This window comes from Neodiprion lecontei, chromosome 2, assembly GCF_021901455.1.
Source record: "Neodiprion lecontei isolate iyNeoLeco1 chromosome 2, iyNeoLeco1.1, whole genome shotgun sequence".
NCBI lineage: Eukaryota > Metazoa > Arthropoda > Insecta > Hymenoptera > Diprionidae > Neodiprion > Neodiprion lecontei.
The window spans coordinates 4594842-4611970 of record NC_060261.1 but is presented as its reverse complement, the minus strand read 5'-3'; the positions used below and the strand labels follow the sequence as shown (position 1 = coordinate 4611970).

The 17129-nt window shown below is 45.0% G+C and overlaps 1 protein-coding gene and 1 long non-coding RNA gene across 3 annotated transcripts in view; both read left to right on the top strand.

Moving 5' to 3' along the window:
- The window catches only part of LOC124292733, a 60311-nt gene extending 43568 nt beyond the window's left edge, over positions 1–16743 (top strand). The window contains exons 3-6 of the mRNA XM_046730428.1: positions 10146–10242; positions 10611–10712; positions 16443–16583; positions 16703–16743. Coding sequence (XP_046586384.1) covers positions 10146–10242; positions 10611–10712; positions 16443–16583; positions 16703–16743 — 381 coding nt within the window. The remainder of the gene's footprint in view (positions 1–10145; positions 10243–10610; positions 10713–16442; positions 16584–16702) is intronic.
- On the top strand, positions 499–5165 carry LOC124292839. Of its 2 annotated transcripts, none has more exons than XR_006902775.1 (3): positions 499–2142; positions 2218–2329; positions 4984–5165. It is a non-coding gene; the product is annotated as an uncharacterized LOC124292839 (long non-coding RNA). The 2 variants fall into 2 exon arrangements; XR_006902774.1 differs by lacking the exon at positions 4984–5165 and adding an exon at positions 2449–3457.
- Positions 16744–17129: the final 386 nt, after the last annotated feature.

Here is a 17129-nt window from a genome sequence, read left to right as displayed (position 1 = left end):
ATCATTTGAATTGTATTCTTTTTTTCATTGCTACTCGCTCATTTATTTAGCTGTGAATTGTCACTTTCAAAAACACTACGAATATCCTTCGAATAAATCGAATAAACCAGATTCGAATTCAGTTTCGTTAACAACGATAATATAACATAACGTGTATAAAAGATTTACCGAGTCAAATGAGAATCAATTTTCAATAATCACCCTACGTACAGTTGTATATATTGTCATTAAATTGGCAAGGAATCAAAACGCACAGTTGCGATGCTTTGCAAGTATATACCCAATAGAATGAACGAGCGTGGGTGTGTTTCGGTAGAATCACCCAGTCCAACGTTATAATGTAAACAGCGCTCCAGTCTTCGCGGATATTCATGCGAATCAGTCGTCTCGGGATAATCTTAGAGATATTGACTCGCGTCAGTCAAGAATCGGACGGCGTCTAAGCGAGCAGAAACATCGCTCGGTTCTAATCGAGAGAAATTTTTTCGGGTAAAGTTGAAGGCGGTGAATAACGATAAGGTTTCCACGAACCTTTCGACGTCATCGGGTGCCGTGGAAACTAGTCAGTCAGACACTGTGCGACGATTTTAACACGTCATTAGCCAACGTTCGCGGTTTTCGATACCCACTTCTGGTTCACGAAGAGAGCGTCCGTCGTCATCTCGGCAATAATAATAATAAATAATAATAACGTGCCCGGTGAAGCTTTTCTCGATGTGGGTGGATAGGTGCGGGCGGACGTGTTGACAAGAGACTCTATGACGCTGAGTGGTCCGAAAATAAATCGGCACTTTGGCACACGGGTGGCGTTCTCTGGCGCAGTCGGGCATTTAGCCGGTGTTTACATCGATAAACCTCATCGCCGCATGCGAAGCCGCCATTACGAAACCACCAACTCGCCCCCGAACCGTCTTCCGCGTTTACCTATTCCACAAGAAATTCACAACTCATCCCTAACCAGTTTCTTGGAACGACGTCAAAAGCGCGTTTGCACATCGCTGCTACAACGACGATTCGCTCTAGGATCGATAGGCAGCTGTTTCGGGGTGAATTTTGACTTTACGGTTTTTTCAAACCAAAGTTATGACAGCTTCCGATCCTGTTATTGCCGTTTAGCCTTCTTCGCTAGCGATAAAATCTTAGACTTCGTCTCCGTGATCTGGTGACACCGAAATCGGAGGCCAGAGGGTGTGCTCCGGGTTATTTAACATAAGGAACGCGTTAACCGGGACAAAATTACGCCTTCCTCTGTGTGGAAGATACCGAGATTCGAAGGAAAGGTGGACGATATTATGCAAATCACCGGCGTTTGCCTCGCAGCATCGGTTTTAATTGAAGGGATACTTCAGCCCAGGGTCAATACCTCCGGGGCACTCTGGTTTGAAATTATATCATACACTTTTACTAATCAACGAAACATTTAAAAGAAAATTTGGGAGGGTTGAAAGGGGACTGGAGATCATCACAGTCTCTCTTGAATTATTCTTCTACCTTAATCTTTGCGGGTATAGAAGGTACAGAGGGACTGAATACTCGGGTCTTTTGTGTAACGAAAATTTGGAAGTGTCATGTCTTGGAAAATGGTGTTCGACGTAGTTTCATGAAATCATTTCGAAGCTGCGAAATAAAACTGAATCGATTCACGACTGAAACAGCTTTTCTCAGTTTCACAATCAATCACGGTTCCAACTGTTCTTCTCATCCCAGACTACAAGATTTTTGTAATGAATTTTTAAAACGTCGAGTTTGCCAATAGATTCTGATATTCCTGTCAAGCGTTCGCAGATTCCATCTTCACAAACGAAGGGAAAAAAGAACGGGGCGCTCACTGATTGAAGAATCGTCCGGCGCATACGTCGGGACAAGTTATGCCTCTGCTAATGGACTCCTAGTCGAGCATTCTGGTCGTGGCTGTGGCTGCGACGGCGGTGAGCCGTGTCACGGGCGATGCTTGTCGTTGAAGTATCGTTGCTTACCCGTCACCAAGAGACACGCTAGATCAGCGTGAGTGAGCAGCGTGTCAGAGAGTTGCGTTCTAGAAATATCCCTAATCAACCTGACTAGTCACTCGAGAGTTCACGAGGCGCTGCACGAGGCTGATTTGACCAGCGCTTGGAGTCCTCCAAGAGCGCCATAAATCCGGTAATCAGCGCAGAGCGACGAAGGTGATGGGTAAATATTCACTTCTTTAATTGTCGCGGACTGTTTCGGTTCCAGAAAAACCTCTCACCAGGGTGGCTAAGCCACGAGGCCTACGGTGATGCTTCGACAATCACTCCGAGGCACTTCTCTGTCGGAAGGGAAGTTGATGGAAGTCTTTGGGAAGGAGGTAAGATGGACGACTCAATCAAGTGCACCGCCACACTTCACCGTGCATTTCGAGTTCCTTGTTCCAAACGCAGTTTACTCTCCGACAGACTTTGAATTCGTCGATATGTTATCCCACAGGCAAGAGCCCAAGAAAATCGGTCCCCGTAGTGTCACCTAGGCGAATATTGGAACCGACCCGACGTGGGTGTTACAAGGTCGTTAAGTCACGGATGGTTAAGCGAACGCTCGACGTCCGTTGTAGCTGTTGCTTGTGGGCTTCGCGGACCAAGCAGAAAAGTTTGCGCAACCATTATACACGCGAAACCAATAGATCAAAGTGTAACACTTTGTGAAAATCTTGGCCGACCCACGCTCCGAGTACGATATATCAAATCACGAACCGAAATAACTCCCCGCGAAATTCTGTCCCCGAAGACGCGTGGTGTATGGTGTAACGGCACGTGGGTGCCTTGGCTGTCCGTTCGACGGATTGAAAAATCGATCTCTCCCCCTTTGGGAAACGGCCTCCGAGCGTAGAAAACTCCCCAGAATCCAAGGAACGATCCTCGCCACTCTTGCGGATCAGGGAGCTTAACTTTCCACCGAATTCAGGATCAGCACCCGTTACTTTAGACTAAACATTTTAGCAGCGGCTGAGAGATGGTGAACGGCAAATAGAGGGAAAAAATTCTATAAGAAACATTGAGAGAACCAAGAAAGACGTTTTGTCTGGCGTGCATGTAGTATATAATAGTAGATATGTATGTATGTACGTAATGTGTTTTCGTGGGGACATGCGAACAATATGAGAATGCAGTGCAGCATTTCGCACATCCGACCGCGGGGAAGAGAACGGTTAAATTACAAGACATTCGGCAGCGAAACCATATGGTTGTTATTTTTTCCAACCGTGTCTACGTATTCGGCGGAAAAAGGTTTCGCGTCAAAAATCTCCAACGTTTCGTGTTATTTATCGCGTCTCGAACGTTTTTTCCCCCCCCCCTTTCGTTGTTCGCGCAACGAAAGATGCTGGAATTGCTAACGTGGACCAAAATCGCAGACCGACTTTTGTTTCGCCGAGTGGTTTTTACTTGCCCGAAATTTGGAATATCTGGGTAAAGCTCGAGCCTCGTTACGAGTTCCGTATTTCGACCGGCACAAGACTCGTTGGCCCGAAGAGATCGCGCGTTAATTCAATCTCGTGAACAATGTTTGTCACATCGTTGTCAGCTGGATGTAGAAACAGCGTCGGTCCAGGAAACGCGGAGCGCGTATGGGGCTCTTTGTGCGTGGTGAGATGATGCATCATTCCCGGCGTAAGATCGCGCTCGAGATGATGAATTCGCGTTATATTTCATAGAGCATTATCACAAGGCGAGATGACTGCGGTCGCGGAATACACTGGATTAAATTACGTGCCGTTAAGAAATGCTCGAAAAGCCCACCCCCTTCTTCTCGCTGAAGTTCTAACAACATCCGACTAAAATGAATTGTGCAGCAAGAATCGTTGTGCGGGCATTCGCTGCGCGGCTAGGTGGGTTCTGATTTAGTTTAGCGAACCAGTGTGCCGGGGCACCGCACTGCGGAGGATCGGCAAGGTGCTGGTTATACAGTAACAACACGAGTCCAACAAATTTTCAAGCTTATAACTCACCGACTGAATTAAGATTAATGAATTACCCAAGAAGAAACGGACCTCCGTAGCCGCGCGGCGTGCCTGAATAAGCCCGGCCATCTAAACACTCATCGTCTAGAAAACAGGATAGAATTATCTATTATTACATGTCTGTAAAAATTCACACCGGCAAGGGAAACCTGCGCATCGTTTTGAAACGTTCCCGCCGCAGGTTCTCTTCTATCGTCTTCGCGCGATCTACAAATCGTTCGGTTACACTCCCAACGATTTGTCACCCTGGTTATAGCAGTACCTGCTATAATAAGTACATCATCGCCGTGCATATCCAGCCCAGACGTCCCTCCGGTATCCTCGTGTAGAAGACATTCAGCTGTCGGTCCGAATCGAAAAGCGAATAGCAAAACGCAGACGTAAACAGTTATATTATACCAACCAGCTCCAATTGTTTCCGACCCACGCTTGCGGCCGTCGTTGCATAGCATCGCACACTCTGGCCTATTTTTATCGGCGTGATTAATGGCGGACTCTGTTGTACGCGGCGCGTAACGTCGACGTGATACACGTGTCTCTTCGCCATCCACCCCCGTGCACCTCGATACGACACGTGATGCAGATTCGCACCGGATACCAGGCATTCTACTCATCTCGCTCCAACCGCGATCTCGAACGCGAATTTAGCTCGGGGACTCCGAAACTTATTATTGCCGCTATTATTAGCCGCGCCGCCTCCGCCGCCCCCGACGACTACCGACCCGAACTCCAGAAGGACAGACGGATCGTCGAGTCTGGCGAGAAATGAACAGACCCGTGACATTCTCGGCTTATTAATAAGGCGGCAGCTCTCGGTTAGCCGCAACAAAGCGGTTCTCAGCCCTCTTCGTCGAACCCTACGTACCACGCTCCCTGTATGCCCGCTCGTTAATTGTCCCTCCACAGCTCTCCGTGGGTTCGGTTTCGGAATTTCGTCAGCTGTTAAGGATCGATGATGGATCGTTATCTACGACAATTCAAGCGACCACTCGTTTGTACTTTTCTAGTCTTCATCCAGAGGCAGAGTCGGAAAGAAATGGACAGACGAGATTAGGGTTGACCCTGACCCGGCGAAATGTTGACACTAAACGCGGACAAGTTGAGAGCATTCATCGTCGACGTCGTTGTCACCGTTGTTCTGGTAACGGTGTTGGGAGGCAATCCGGACTCCGTTCCGTTGTCTCCGGAGCTTGAGTATAATAATTTATGACGGGGCTGACATAACCCGCGCGAAATACATCGTGTACGACATTGTGTATCACGTCAGCGGGTGCGAAGCGACGACCCGCAGACGCGCTCTGCTATGGGTCCAGGGTCTGCCGGAGGACGATGAGAGGCTGGAGAGACCGGCGAACAACGATGGAGTGAGTGGTCGCGGATGAGGGGGAGGGACCACTGCCGAGTTGTAATGCTACAAAGAAGCGAAGAGAGGTAAAGACCCGAAGAAACAAAGCGAACAAGATTACACACAAAGGCTTTAGTGTATAACCTGTACTCGTGATCAACTACTTAACATTTCCCTGCCTGCCTGCCCGCAGCTCAGACACAACGCATTTGCTACGTGTCAACGTGCGAGATCGTTGCTTTTTGAATACAGTCACCGGGCATGCTGTTCTTCTCTCAAGTCTTCATACCTTCTGTCATCTTTCGCTTTTCTTCCACCCCTTGTCCATCACGTTAACTTGGGTAGCTTACAGTTATCGCTGTTGGTTATTTCAACAGTGGCACGATACGAAACAACACTCTGTTTGGGGTGGTCGACAGTCGTCGGTATTTTATTGGACCTTGCGAAGAGTTACAACGTCGAAGGTAGTATAATCAGAGATTTATATACGAATCACCGTAGTCGAGGAGTTTGTCATTCAAGGATTCGAGGGATAGTCTTCGACCGATTAACCTGATCGCTTGTGATGACTGGTGTCCTTCTTCGCTAAGTCAAACGCGGGTGATCCCGATCCTTCGAGGTTTTGTTTACTTTTTCTAAGCCTGGAACAGTTTCAAAGCACCGGGATCATGTCTTGACTCCGGTTCCAATACCTCGACTGGAAACTTTTCTAAGCCACACCATGAATCGTGATCCAATGCCACTGCAGTTCTGCATTGGTTCTCCTTACCTGCGTTTTTCGCATTAATAAAACAGCGATAAAATTGTTTTTCCAACATTGTGGAAGCATGACGAACGACGGCAACTGCCTATTAAATCGCGATAGCCGTATGCGTGCCCTGAATCCTCGCGCATAATCGAAGGTGGTGTTCGAGGCCTTGGAGGACATAGCACGCGTCCGACGACGAGGCTTCTGCACGTACATAGGCATCGGACGAACGACCCGCTAATAGGGTTTGCGGGCCTTAAAAACGCGTCTTATTTCTAGACGCGCCCATGTGCGTATAATAACCCACAAAGAGCCCGGTCTCTCTTCACGGACGCATCCGCGATGTGCGTGGGTGTTGTGGAACGAGAGATAAAAGAGATGGAGCCTGGGTTGCGGTCCAGGCTTTGCTCGGGAGTGCACGAGCCAACGAGCATGCACGCCTTCCCGGTATATTTGACAAATATGGTTATATTCTCTAGCAGGCTCAACCTTACACGCGTGTATTACCTCAACCTCTCTCTCTCTCTCTCTCTCTCTCTCGAACTGTGACTCCGTTCAATATTTGAACCTTGTACATGTGTATACCGTGCGGAGACATGCGACGGCACATATATTCACCCGTTAACCACCCACGGTATATATTCACCCAACTCCGTGTGCACAAGCTCATCTGTCTCTTGTCGTATACCTCCTACCTTCGCCGACAAGAAAGGTCAGGCGTATGTATGCATATTCGAGTTTCCAACTGCAGTGCTCCGACGAAACCTTTCGTTGTACATCCTTTTCCTTTTATTTGAAAATGTGATTCGAAACTAGCCCTTTGCCCCCCGGAATAATATCGTCATTCCAGAACCCTCGGTGGTTCTTAGTTGTAGTTTGAACGGTTTCAACGGGCTTAAAAGTTCACGCTTCGTGCCGATAGTCGAGGTATGAAGTGATCAGGGACTTTGGTTTCTTCATTCAAGAATGCGTTTCGATTCTTTCACGCGCGATCCGTCATCAGTGGAAATTAACGCATGCACGACGTTTTTGATCACTGAAAAACAAGAGTTTGTCATTCGAATGTGAAACACTCGTGTCGACCTTCATGGATCTTGTAAGGAAGGTATCTTAAGTCAATCTCTCCGATTTGATTTAGTTTATGTTATACGCTACAGTAGATTAAAAACTAAGCAACACGTATTTTTCTTTATCTGCCAGTAAACATTTAAAGGCAGTGAAAATGACCCCCAGAAATGAGGGATTAACCAACGGGACGATATCCTGATGCGCTTCACGTATTCGAACGAAACCAACGCTGGAAATGTCTTACCAACGAATATAAAAAATCGGAGATATCGACCTGGGATACCTTCCTCGTTGGTGCATTCCAACCGACATTTTGACTACGCACGAAGCTTTTTCCAGCCAATTGAAAAGCCACCTTTCTCAACGCCTGTAGAAGCTGCTTCTATCACCTTCCGAACCTTCTTTTTTGCAATACGGTACCTAAAACGAGGCGCGGTATAATTTGTTGGGCTTCTTCACGGTGCAGGGAGGTCTCGATTACCAAGGCACGGCATTGTGCTTAAGGAGTGTTAGAAACGGACTATTTCGAGTCTCGATATAGAGGCTGATTTAAATACCTACACGTGTCGGTCGGGTATGACTTGGATTGTTGCGTTGTCACGATATACGTCGGATACACCGCGGTAACTACGGCTTACGTGTCACACTGATTGTGCTCACGCGTGGGTGGGTGCATGGGACGTAAACTCGAGGAAGTGTAGCGCTCTCGGTGTCTCCGTTGGATTTGTCTCACCCGCGACGGTCGTAACCGGCAATCTGCGGAGCTCGCATCAAGTATAAGGTGTGGGAGATACCGGACTGATTAGAATTCGGCGAATCGACCTCGATCAATCCAACGACAAGATCGCGTCAATTATCGCTTGTCCGTTATTTTCGTCGAAGTCGATTTAATAGGAGAGCAATCTCTCACCTCGGCATACTTTTTTCTCCTTTTTCTCTTGCTACTCATATCGCCCTGCTGCTAGAGATCCTCGAAGCATGTGAACTTGTTGCATGGAACCACTTGTTGCTCGCTGATGCGTAAGAATTTCCGATTCAGCGGTTGGTTTTGGAGTTGAGATTATACGTACACTAACTGCTGCAACAATTGATTTCACTATGTTTTGAGTAATTTTTCTTTGTGTTTTTTTTTTTTTTTTTTTTTAAGCTAGAAGGAGGCTTCGCTTCCGGCTAATTCCGGCCCGTTGTGCAACGATAAAAATAAGTGCGCGGGTGTGGAGGGTACGGTCTCTATTTTTGCGCCAACACCGAACCCGTCGACATAACCGTGTCATAAGCTAAAAGTACACCGGGCGAGCTTTGATGTGGGCATCCTTCAACGTTTCATAAATCCACGGGTGTATGTATAAGCGTTTCGAAGTCTCTCAGCTTCGCGTTTCAAAGCTCTGCTCGGCTCTCCTCTTTCTCTAATACCACGGTTAGGATTCGAGAATCGCCCGTTGAACCGCGACGCGGAGACAAGAAGACGCAGCAGCGCGCTTTGCTTCTTCATTCGCGTGGGCGTCTTTGGCGTGTGTATAAATCTACACAGCAAACGCACAAACCTATACGCCTGAGATGAAAACCGACGGGTCGAGAAGAAGAGGCCGGAGTTGGAGGCGGATGACGTCATCGGCAAAGATTCCGGTCCGTTGCTGCCACGCTGCTGGACCTTCGAATAATTTCCACCGTACAGGCTTAATTGGTTTCAAGTCCCCGCATCGTCCCGACCAAAGCACGATACGTGTACGGGACTTGACGCAGCCGGTAATTCTCTCCAAGATTTTTAAATCCCCTCTCAGATCCTTAAACGTAAACTCTTATGCATTATCGCGCGTCTTTGATGGCGTAATCAATGGTACACGTATCATACCATGCACGGTTGTTCCCAAAAACTAGTCATGAAGTTTCTCACGAGCATTTACTTTGACGTTTTTTGGCGCTTCGCGTACAGACGACTCGCAATCAGCCTCGCTATCAAAGCGCTTATCTCTAACTTATTCCAGGGGAAAAGAGAAGAAGGAAAGAGAGAAACGGAGAACGAATGAATGGTAATAAGAGGTAATGGTATAAAACGTTTATCAGAATCGTCCTCGTGGATCAGAGATGATTAATAAAGGTGTAATGTGTACAAACTTTTCAACTGGTCATTCGTGCTCACCGAACGAGGCGCGTATACTTTCACACGCAAATGACCCTATACCGGGTAGGTGAGTCGAAGCTCCCGTATGGATGGATGGTGGTTGAATAGTTGCGTACATGAATGCACATACATCTATCCTGCACCGTTCGTTAACGAGCTATCAAACATTTTCAATTGCCTCCTCCGAATGGCTTATACCCTAAAGCTCTCTCTCTCTCTCTCTGTCTCTCTCTCTATTTTCCTCTCTGGCATCTCCAGCGGGAGCGATCGTTTGTATTATATTATTATATTTGTGCGTTACGCAAGCTGCGTGTAACGCTCACCGTATGAGCATATTTCACACACACACACACACACACACACACACACACACACACACACACAGGCGGGCAGTCTATACCGGATTCGGCGTAGAGCAGCTCGTAACCTGCATGTGTGATATTTTTAACCTGCGATCCATGAACACTCGTGTATTATTACACGTATAATACTCACTTACCGAACGCGTGGGACCCTTGAGCATAAACAAGCGGATACTGCGTAGGTGAAACGGATTAGAGGTTTACCACTTTGCTCCGCCACCGAGTTAATGGACTTTTCTATATGGAGTAATTTTTCCTCGGGCTACCTTTTGAATTCTGGACCAAAAACAAACTAAGAACGAAATTTAAAAATTACGACCGCGATGAGCTTGTTCTAATTCGTTTCAGTATCTTCCTTCGTTTGTTTAAATATTTGTTTTAAAGAGTTTTTTGGGTTTTTCTTTTTTTTTTTTTTTACTCATGAAAAGTACAAGTTTCTTTCTTCGAGCAGATTGCGGTTTCATTATTCATCATACCCACCGCTCTCTTTGATCTCGGTTCCAATGCGGTACGTCTGTTCACAGGATTCCATAAACGCGAAGAATCGAGCCTCGCGATCAACAGGTGGGTCCGACACCCTCGTGACCGGCTGTCTTCCGGGGAACAGGAAACGACCGGAGGGTAAGAGAACAAAGGAAACACCGTTGCCTCTCGAATTTTAGATTGATCGAAAATCGGGTGTCGATCGAACGTCTGATTAATCTAATAACGAGAAATTTAAAGCCCGTAAGATCGAAGAAAGCTCAATATTTTTGGGGTTAAATCACTTTTTATTTTCTTTTCGTTAAATAAAAACGAAAATTATGTGGTGTAAAGTTTCATCCGATGACTCGATGAATGTCGAAACATTTTTGTAAATCGACTTTACGGTCTTCTACGTTTCGACGACTGCAACTCTGGCGACAATTTCCGGGATCCCTTGCTTTTATAGTAACGAAATTTGAGAATGATTTATGCAAGTAGGTGTTTGGAAAAAAAATCTGTTACAGAGACTCGAGAGACGTCGATATCCGAGAGGCGATATTTTGTATGTAATACGGAGGTACGGACGAGGTATTCCGGGAAGGTGTTCAATCAACGATCGTTTAGTGGTAAGCCACTCGTGTGTAAATATAAATAATATATACGTGCATTTCAGATATAGGTATATAACAGCTATATGCCCACCTCTACAGTTGTAAATTATATATTCGACGTAAATTCCGTCATAGAATCGACGTAAATCATCACGTCTTATTATCGGTTAATTTATCACCGTGACGATCGTTCTTTTCTATACATATTCCTCTTCTCGATTATATTATATGTACGTTAAAATTTAAACCCGCTCGGGTCTCGACATTAAAATTTGTAAAAATGACAGCAATGAAAGTTTTACTTTATTTTTTCATTGTATACGACACGTAGACGACATATTTACCGAATTAATTTAATAGGCATATATCTACACTTAACTAAAACCCGGGGTACTCGGAATAGTTGTAAAAGTCATTTTCCGTTTCCATTTGCGAGTTTGAATTCTTCCTTTTTCCCTTTTCAAACTGTCTCACTACATCCTTCTTCAAAGTCGTTGCAGTTGGGCCTGGAAGTACAAGGTGCAGGAAGAACCGAGTCGAACGCTGACGTTGAATATTGATAAAAAAAATTTTAGCCGCGTCGTTCCTGCAACGCGGAACGGAGTTTAGGGCAGCGTTTGATGATCGGCGATAAAAAATCTCATTTTCGTTGCACCTTGCGTTATTGTTGTTGCTGCTGCTGTTGCTTCTCGGGACTCAGCCGCTGAAATATGATTTTCCCAAATCACTTTCTGCTCCGCCCTCCTCGTTCCCTGCGCCCTTACCGTACGATCTACTAAAACCACAGGACGGGACGATGCGATCGTTTGTAATTCGCTGCTGCCACCCTGATTTTATCCTCCTCGGCGCGTGCTACAATTTGACAAATTCAACCGCGTGTCAAGACCGACACTGTATGCGTTGCACCTAACGAGCACCCTGACGGTGTTATTACCGTTAGAAAAAACACCCCGGACGATATCTATTACGCTTCTTATTATACGCTGTGTTTTCGACAAAATTTCATACCGACACGTGTCTCTAATTTCAGTCTCGTCTGGCTCACGCGAGAGAAAAAAGAAAATATCATACAGAAAGTAAGGCGAGAAAATTTTTCACCTATACTTACAACCTGCCGGATAGTTTTTTTAATCTTCTCTATTCACTTTTAAGACCCGCGTGGTAGTTGAATTGAAAAAATTTAACCGTACAACACATGTCAAAGTGAGAAAAAAATTAAAAGAACATATTAGAAATTTAGTGATAATAATTAGAATGCCTGTTTCATACACAACTTGTCGTCAAACTTTTATGTTTTCGAGTTTTTTTTTTTTTTCAACGAACTTTACTCCATCCACATGTGATTTACTCAATATGTGGTTTTGAGGGAAATTATCAACGTGTTAAAACAAATAATTAGGCAATTAATACTCTGTTAACATAAACTATTTGGCTCGACAGTTTGTAAATCTTATGTAAGAGCTTATAACTGCGAGACGATGAAAAACCTCGAGGATCGTTTCATAAATAGATGGAATGTCGCAACGTGAGTTGAAGTTCTTGTATTCAAACGCGTCAACATTAATGATTAATTCATATAACGAAGAAAGGAAAGAAATTGTCGTTTGTTAAGATACATGCAATAAGAAAAATATATTATTCGTTCTCGACAATCGATGTCGTTTTTTAATACGTTTCCGAAAAAAAATTTCACGTCTGGGAAGTCTGGTATGACAGTTACGTTTTTGGTTGAAAAAAAAATAAATAAAATAAAATAGAAACATTACAGTCACCGACCGCGTTTCTTTCTGTCTCTTCTTACGGATCGAGCGATTGTCGTTTCAAATCCGGAGTCCATGCTCTACGTCCAGAAAGCCACTGTTGAACTTCTGGTACCCTAATAAGTGCGAATCGTTGAGTCCTAGATTTTGGCAAAAATTTCCAAATTTTCGAGTTCTCCAAGGCTCCGCGGGTACCTGTAAAAATGGAACTAGCCAAAAGAAGAAAAAAAGTAAGGAGCACCTTGCGTATAGTTTCTTTCCGCATCGAGTGAGGGGCCCTTCCGTACCTTATCATCAAGTCTTTAAGCGCCGGAGCCTCGCGTCTGCTGCGGTGTAATTTCGCGGTTTTTTCGCAGTTGCAACGAAAAACAAAAGAAAAAAAAAAAAAAAAGAAAGAAAAAAACCGTCCGAAGGTATAAAAAAATGGGGGGCAACCTTTTCGAGAGCGTCCCGAGCCGCAGCGGCAATACTCGAAACAAGGTAGGTACGTCATTTAAAGCAGTTCCTCTTATCTAGATCGCATTGTCCCGCCGTCTGGATGTATCACCTCCCACACAATGGGCGAACGTCAGTGGCGAACACACGAGCAGTCGGGTAATCGGGCGGGTATCGCAACTCCTCGCGCACCGACAAAGCCGACGAACCCTCGAGCAGCCCCGACGTATTCTATTACCTGCGAGACCACGCCGCGAAGGTGTAGTTGAGTCGATCATCCCGCCGCTTCTTATTTACCTCCTACAGGAGCCAACGGTCGGCTAGCGAACGCTAGGAACAAGGAAGACGCCAATTTTCACGTACCTACTCGGATTGGCTCCGATTTTTCCGCCTTGCAGGATAACATTTAACCCGTAAAATGTCTTTTTATTTTTTAGTAGAGAAACACCTTTTGGACGATCTTCAGATGCCTTGGACATGTTTCGGAAATTGAGTTCCCTTTCAATATTTCCATTTTTCTCGCTATTTGAGAATAATTTTACCAAAATACATAGCGGCAATCGATTTTTGAGAAAATTTTACCCCCGTTTTATATACCTGACAATTATTTGACACGCAGTGTTTGTTGAGAAAATCGTTAAAGACGATAATCAAGATTGCACACTATAGTATACGAAAGAACGAATGGGTTATAGAATTTCAAGTAACGATCTCAAATTTTACTTCTTCGTCAAACCTGTCACATATACTCAGTCACGGTGGAGAGTTTTTTGGTTCTTCTATCGAACAAATCGAAAGAATTTTTTATTTTTTATTTTTTTTTCAATAACTACATAAATTTGTGAGGACAAAAAACTTCATTGCAGGATTCGAGTAAAAATTCATTTACGTACATAGCACATGAGATTTTTTTGTTGGTTCGTGCACGTACAGTGAAAATTTAATCGCCTCTAACACTATTAATTTTTCTTTACGACGAATGAAAAAATTATACCTACGTATGTGTATATTATATAAATATTGATTTAGCCTGTGAAGAATTATTGGAAGAGCGATTTATTTATTGTACATTTGAATTTTCACCTGCTATAAATGCAGGGAATGTTTTTTTTGTTTTCTTTTTTTTCTTCACTGATTCTGCAAAATCTATGGATTTTGAACGAGTTTAGCCAGGGTTTCTCTCCATCGCTATACCATAGCCGTAAGATAGAAGCCGTTGCCTGTTGGTAGGCAAGGCGAAGAAGGAGGTGGAGGCAAGGAAGGCAACCTGCCTCGGGAGATGCGACGTAGCTCCCGTACGTGATGCCAGTGGATCTCATTTGCGTCCTTCGTCTTTGGCGAACAGAATATTTGGTAAATGAGTGCCCGATGAATTTAGAGATAAAACAATTTCGAGATCATAGATGCTAAGTTTTCGCTTCTTCTTGGCTTCCGGTTGTTCGTTGTAAGGAAAAACGCCTCCATGTCACATCGACAATAATTTAATATGGATCATCGGTATTCTGGCATGAGAAAATTATAAATCGAATAGCTAAAGATCTTTACAAACGTTGAAACTCTCTCTATTCCGTTCAAAGATATTGACAAGTGTAATCAGGTATTCTCGCAAAATTTTATGCGCGTATGAAGAGGGACATTTTTTTTTCCAATCGTAAATGTCTAAATCCCGGAGTATTCAAAATCTAACTGTGGATTAACTGAATACAATTTCTGGTCAACTTTACATCCGTACAAAAGTTATATTTTCGAAACTCTGTGTCTCTCGCGTTATACGCTATACGCGACCGTCATTTATCGTCCTACCATATTTTTGTAAAAAAAAAAAATCACTAACCAAACCTAGAAACGTCTCTTGGTCGGCAAAAGGGGCGGACGGCGAGAGAGAGGGGGCGGTTGGATGAGAGCCTCGATGATTGGGCCCAATTACAGGTGGCGCGGGCGTCGTCCCGGGGCCCGAGTGCATAGCAGTGTCTCTGACGGTTGAATACCGCGGCTCTCAGAGCGCAGGAGGGTATTTCTGCCGTCCGGCATGAGGCCGCGAGGCCGGCAGGTGTATACAAGAGGCCCCGTACAGTAGGTATAGGCATCCCGGAGTCTCGGGCCCCGAGTTCAGCCCTTCCGCCCGTACCGCAAAGAAATTAAAGTCCACTTGACTCGTTGATTATCGGTGTCACGTACTCGGTAGCCACCGCTGGCTACCCTTGCCCTTCCTCTCCTAACCCTCGTCCCCTTGATCCTCATCCTCCTTCTCCCTACTCGCTCATCAGCCGACATATATACCCGCGTATAATGTGGATATAAGGAGAGTTTAGCCTCGTCCTGCGGGACGACGCGAAATATAATATACGAAGGAAACTATAATAATTTCGACAGGTGGTCGTTTTTTCTGTCTAATCGCTGGATGGGAGGGTATTCATATATTATCATACCCATCGTTGCGATCATTTGTGACAGGATTTCCCAGAAATTGTGAAATTTATACAGATTTTTTTAGGCAAACGATTAGACGCGTAAAACAGTTTTATGCTCGTGGTATGAATATGAAATTTAATTATGGCTGATCCGATACAAAAACTGAGGAAGGATGAAGAATTTTCTGCAACACTTGATTATTTAAAGAAAATTCTTGAGATTCTTTCACGTACTGTAGGATAAAATTTATAGAGCATCTCGCGAAACAGGATCTTCGAGAATCTAAATTGATTAATAAAACTTATTTTGAGATCTTATTTTGCATAGCTTAACGAATTCTTTGATACAGTTGTTTAAGAAGTTACGGGTTAGAGTATCAATCAATTACCAAGCAACATACAAGGTCCTTAAACTCTATGAATTTTTTAATTTCGAATTTTTTTTTTTATTTTTCGTCATTACTGTTAAATTACAATTTTCTGGATACAAAATAAGAATTCCTTTTCTTTTGTAACATCCAGTATGTACCTATTACTATTCTTTTTTATCGGCTCATTTGACTGATAAAAAATGTAACAAACTATGAACAAACAGATTCAATATTGTAGTAGCAAAAAAAAAAAAAAAAAATGTGGCATTAAAGAGAATAATAATCGCACTGAATGGATTTACTTGCTTAGGGACACCACCATTCCCGTAACGAAAATAGTATATTATGTAACAAGTAGACAAACTCGGTCTTTTCGGTCCGAGCGTAAGTTTGCAATACGATTCGTAGCTGAGCCGAAAACGAATATTGAAAATACGCGAGACAAAAATACCGTTGCCATCTTATTGTCCACGATTCCTTACACAACGAGAGTACGCCACGCGTTTTATCAAGAATCACAAAATTGAGGTTAGCCTCTCGTAATGTAAAATTTCTTCGCAACAGCGCATGCCCGGAGTACAGAAAAGACCACTTTCAACACCTAGGCGTCAAAAGTATCCATTCCAGTACTCCGCGTACGCGCAATTCGCCGTCTCACTCTACACCGTCACGAAAACGACTACTTTGCGCACGGATAGACCCGTGCAAAAAACCGCTCAAAACACACCAGCTCCGTACAAATGAAATTTTTTCTCATCTTCACCGTAGGGTCATCGACTATCGAGGCAATCGTACGTCGACGGTCCCCGGGAGTGCGTGGATCATCACCGGTGATTACAGAGGTACCCACGCGGGTGTTCCGTACGCTGAGGCGTAGAAGGGGGCAAGGAGCGGAGAGAAGAGGAGAGGGTGGGGGGGGGGGGGCGTTCCTCCTCCTACCCCTCCTGCCCTCCCTACCCCATCCACCGGACCCGTGCAGTAATGAATTCCACCCTCGATATAAACGTAATGACCACCTCGGGGCCCAGACGTGGGCGCTGGCCGGCAGTTATGCCTATACGTGCCTTGAGACGCTGCCCTACAAGGTAGCGCAGAGGCAGAGGCGAAGGCGCGCGCCTCGGTCGCGCATCGGGAGCGACGCCGGGCTGACGTCCCGGGTTCCCGGTCGCGTCCTAGGGAGAGAAGAGGAGAAGACGAAGAAGAAGAAGAAGAAGAAGAAGAAGCGGCGCCGATTTCCTCGCCGCGTTTCGTTCCCTCGTTCGGGGAGGAGATTCCCTACGCTATCATTAAGACGAGGGATGATGCTGCTGCTGCTGCTGCTGCTGCGCAACGTTTGCGCAGATCCTCGGTAGCGGTCCCAAGATCTTCGCCCTCGGCCTCCCGCGCCTCGTGCCCACTTTTTTTTTTTTTTTTTTTTTTATTACCCAGCCTCCGGGGAAAGATGGGGCCTCTTGT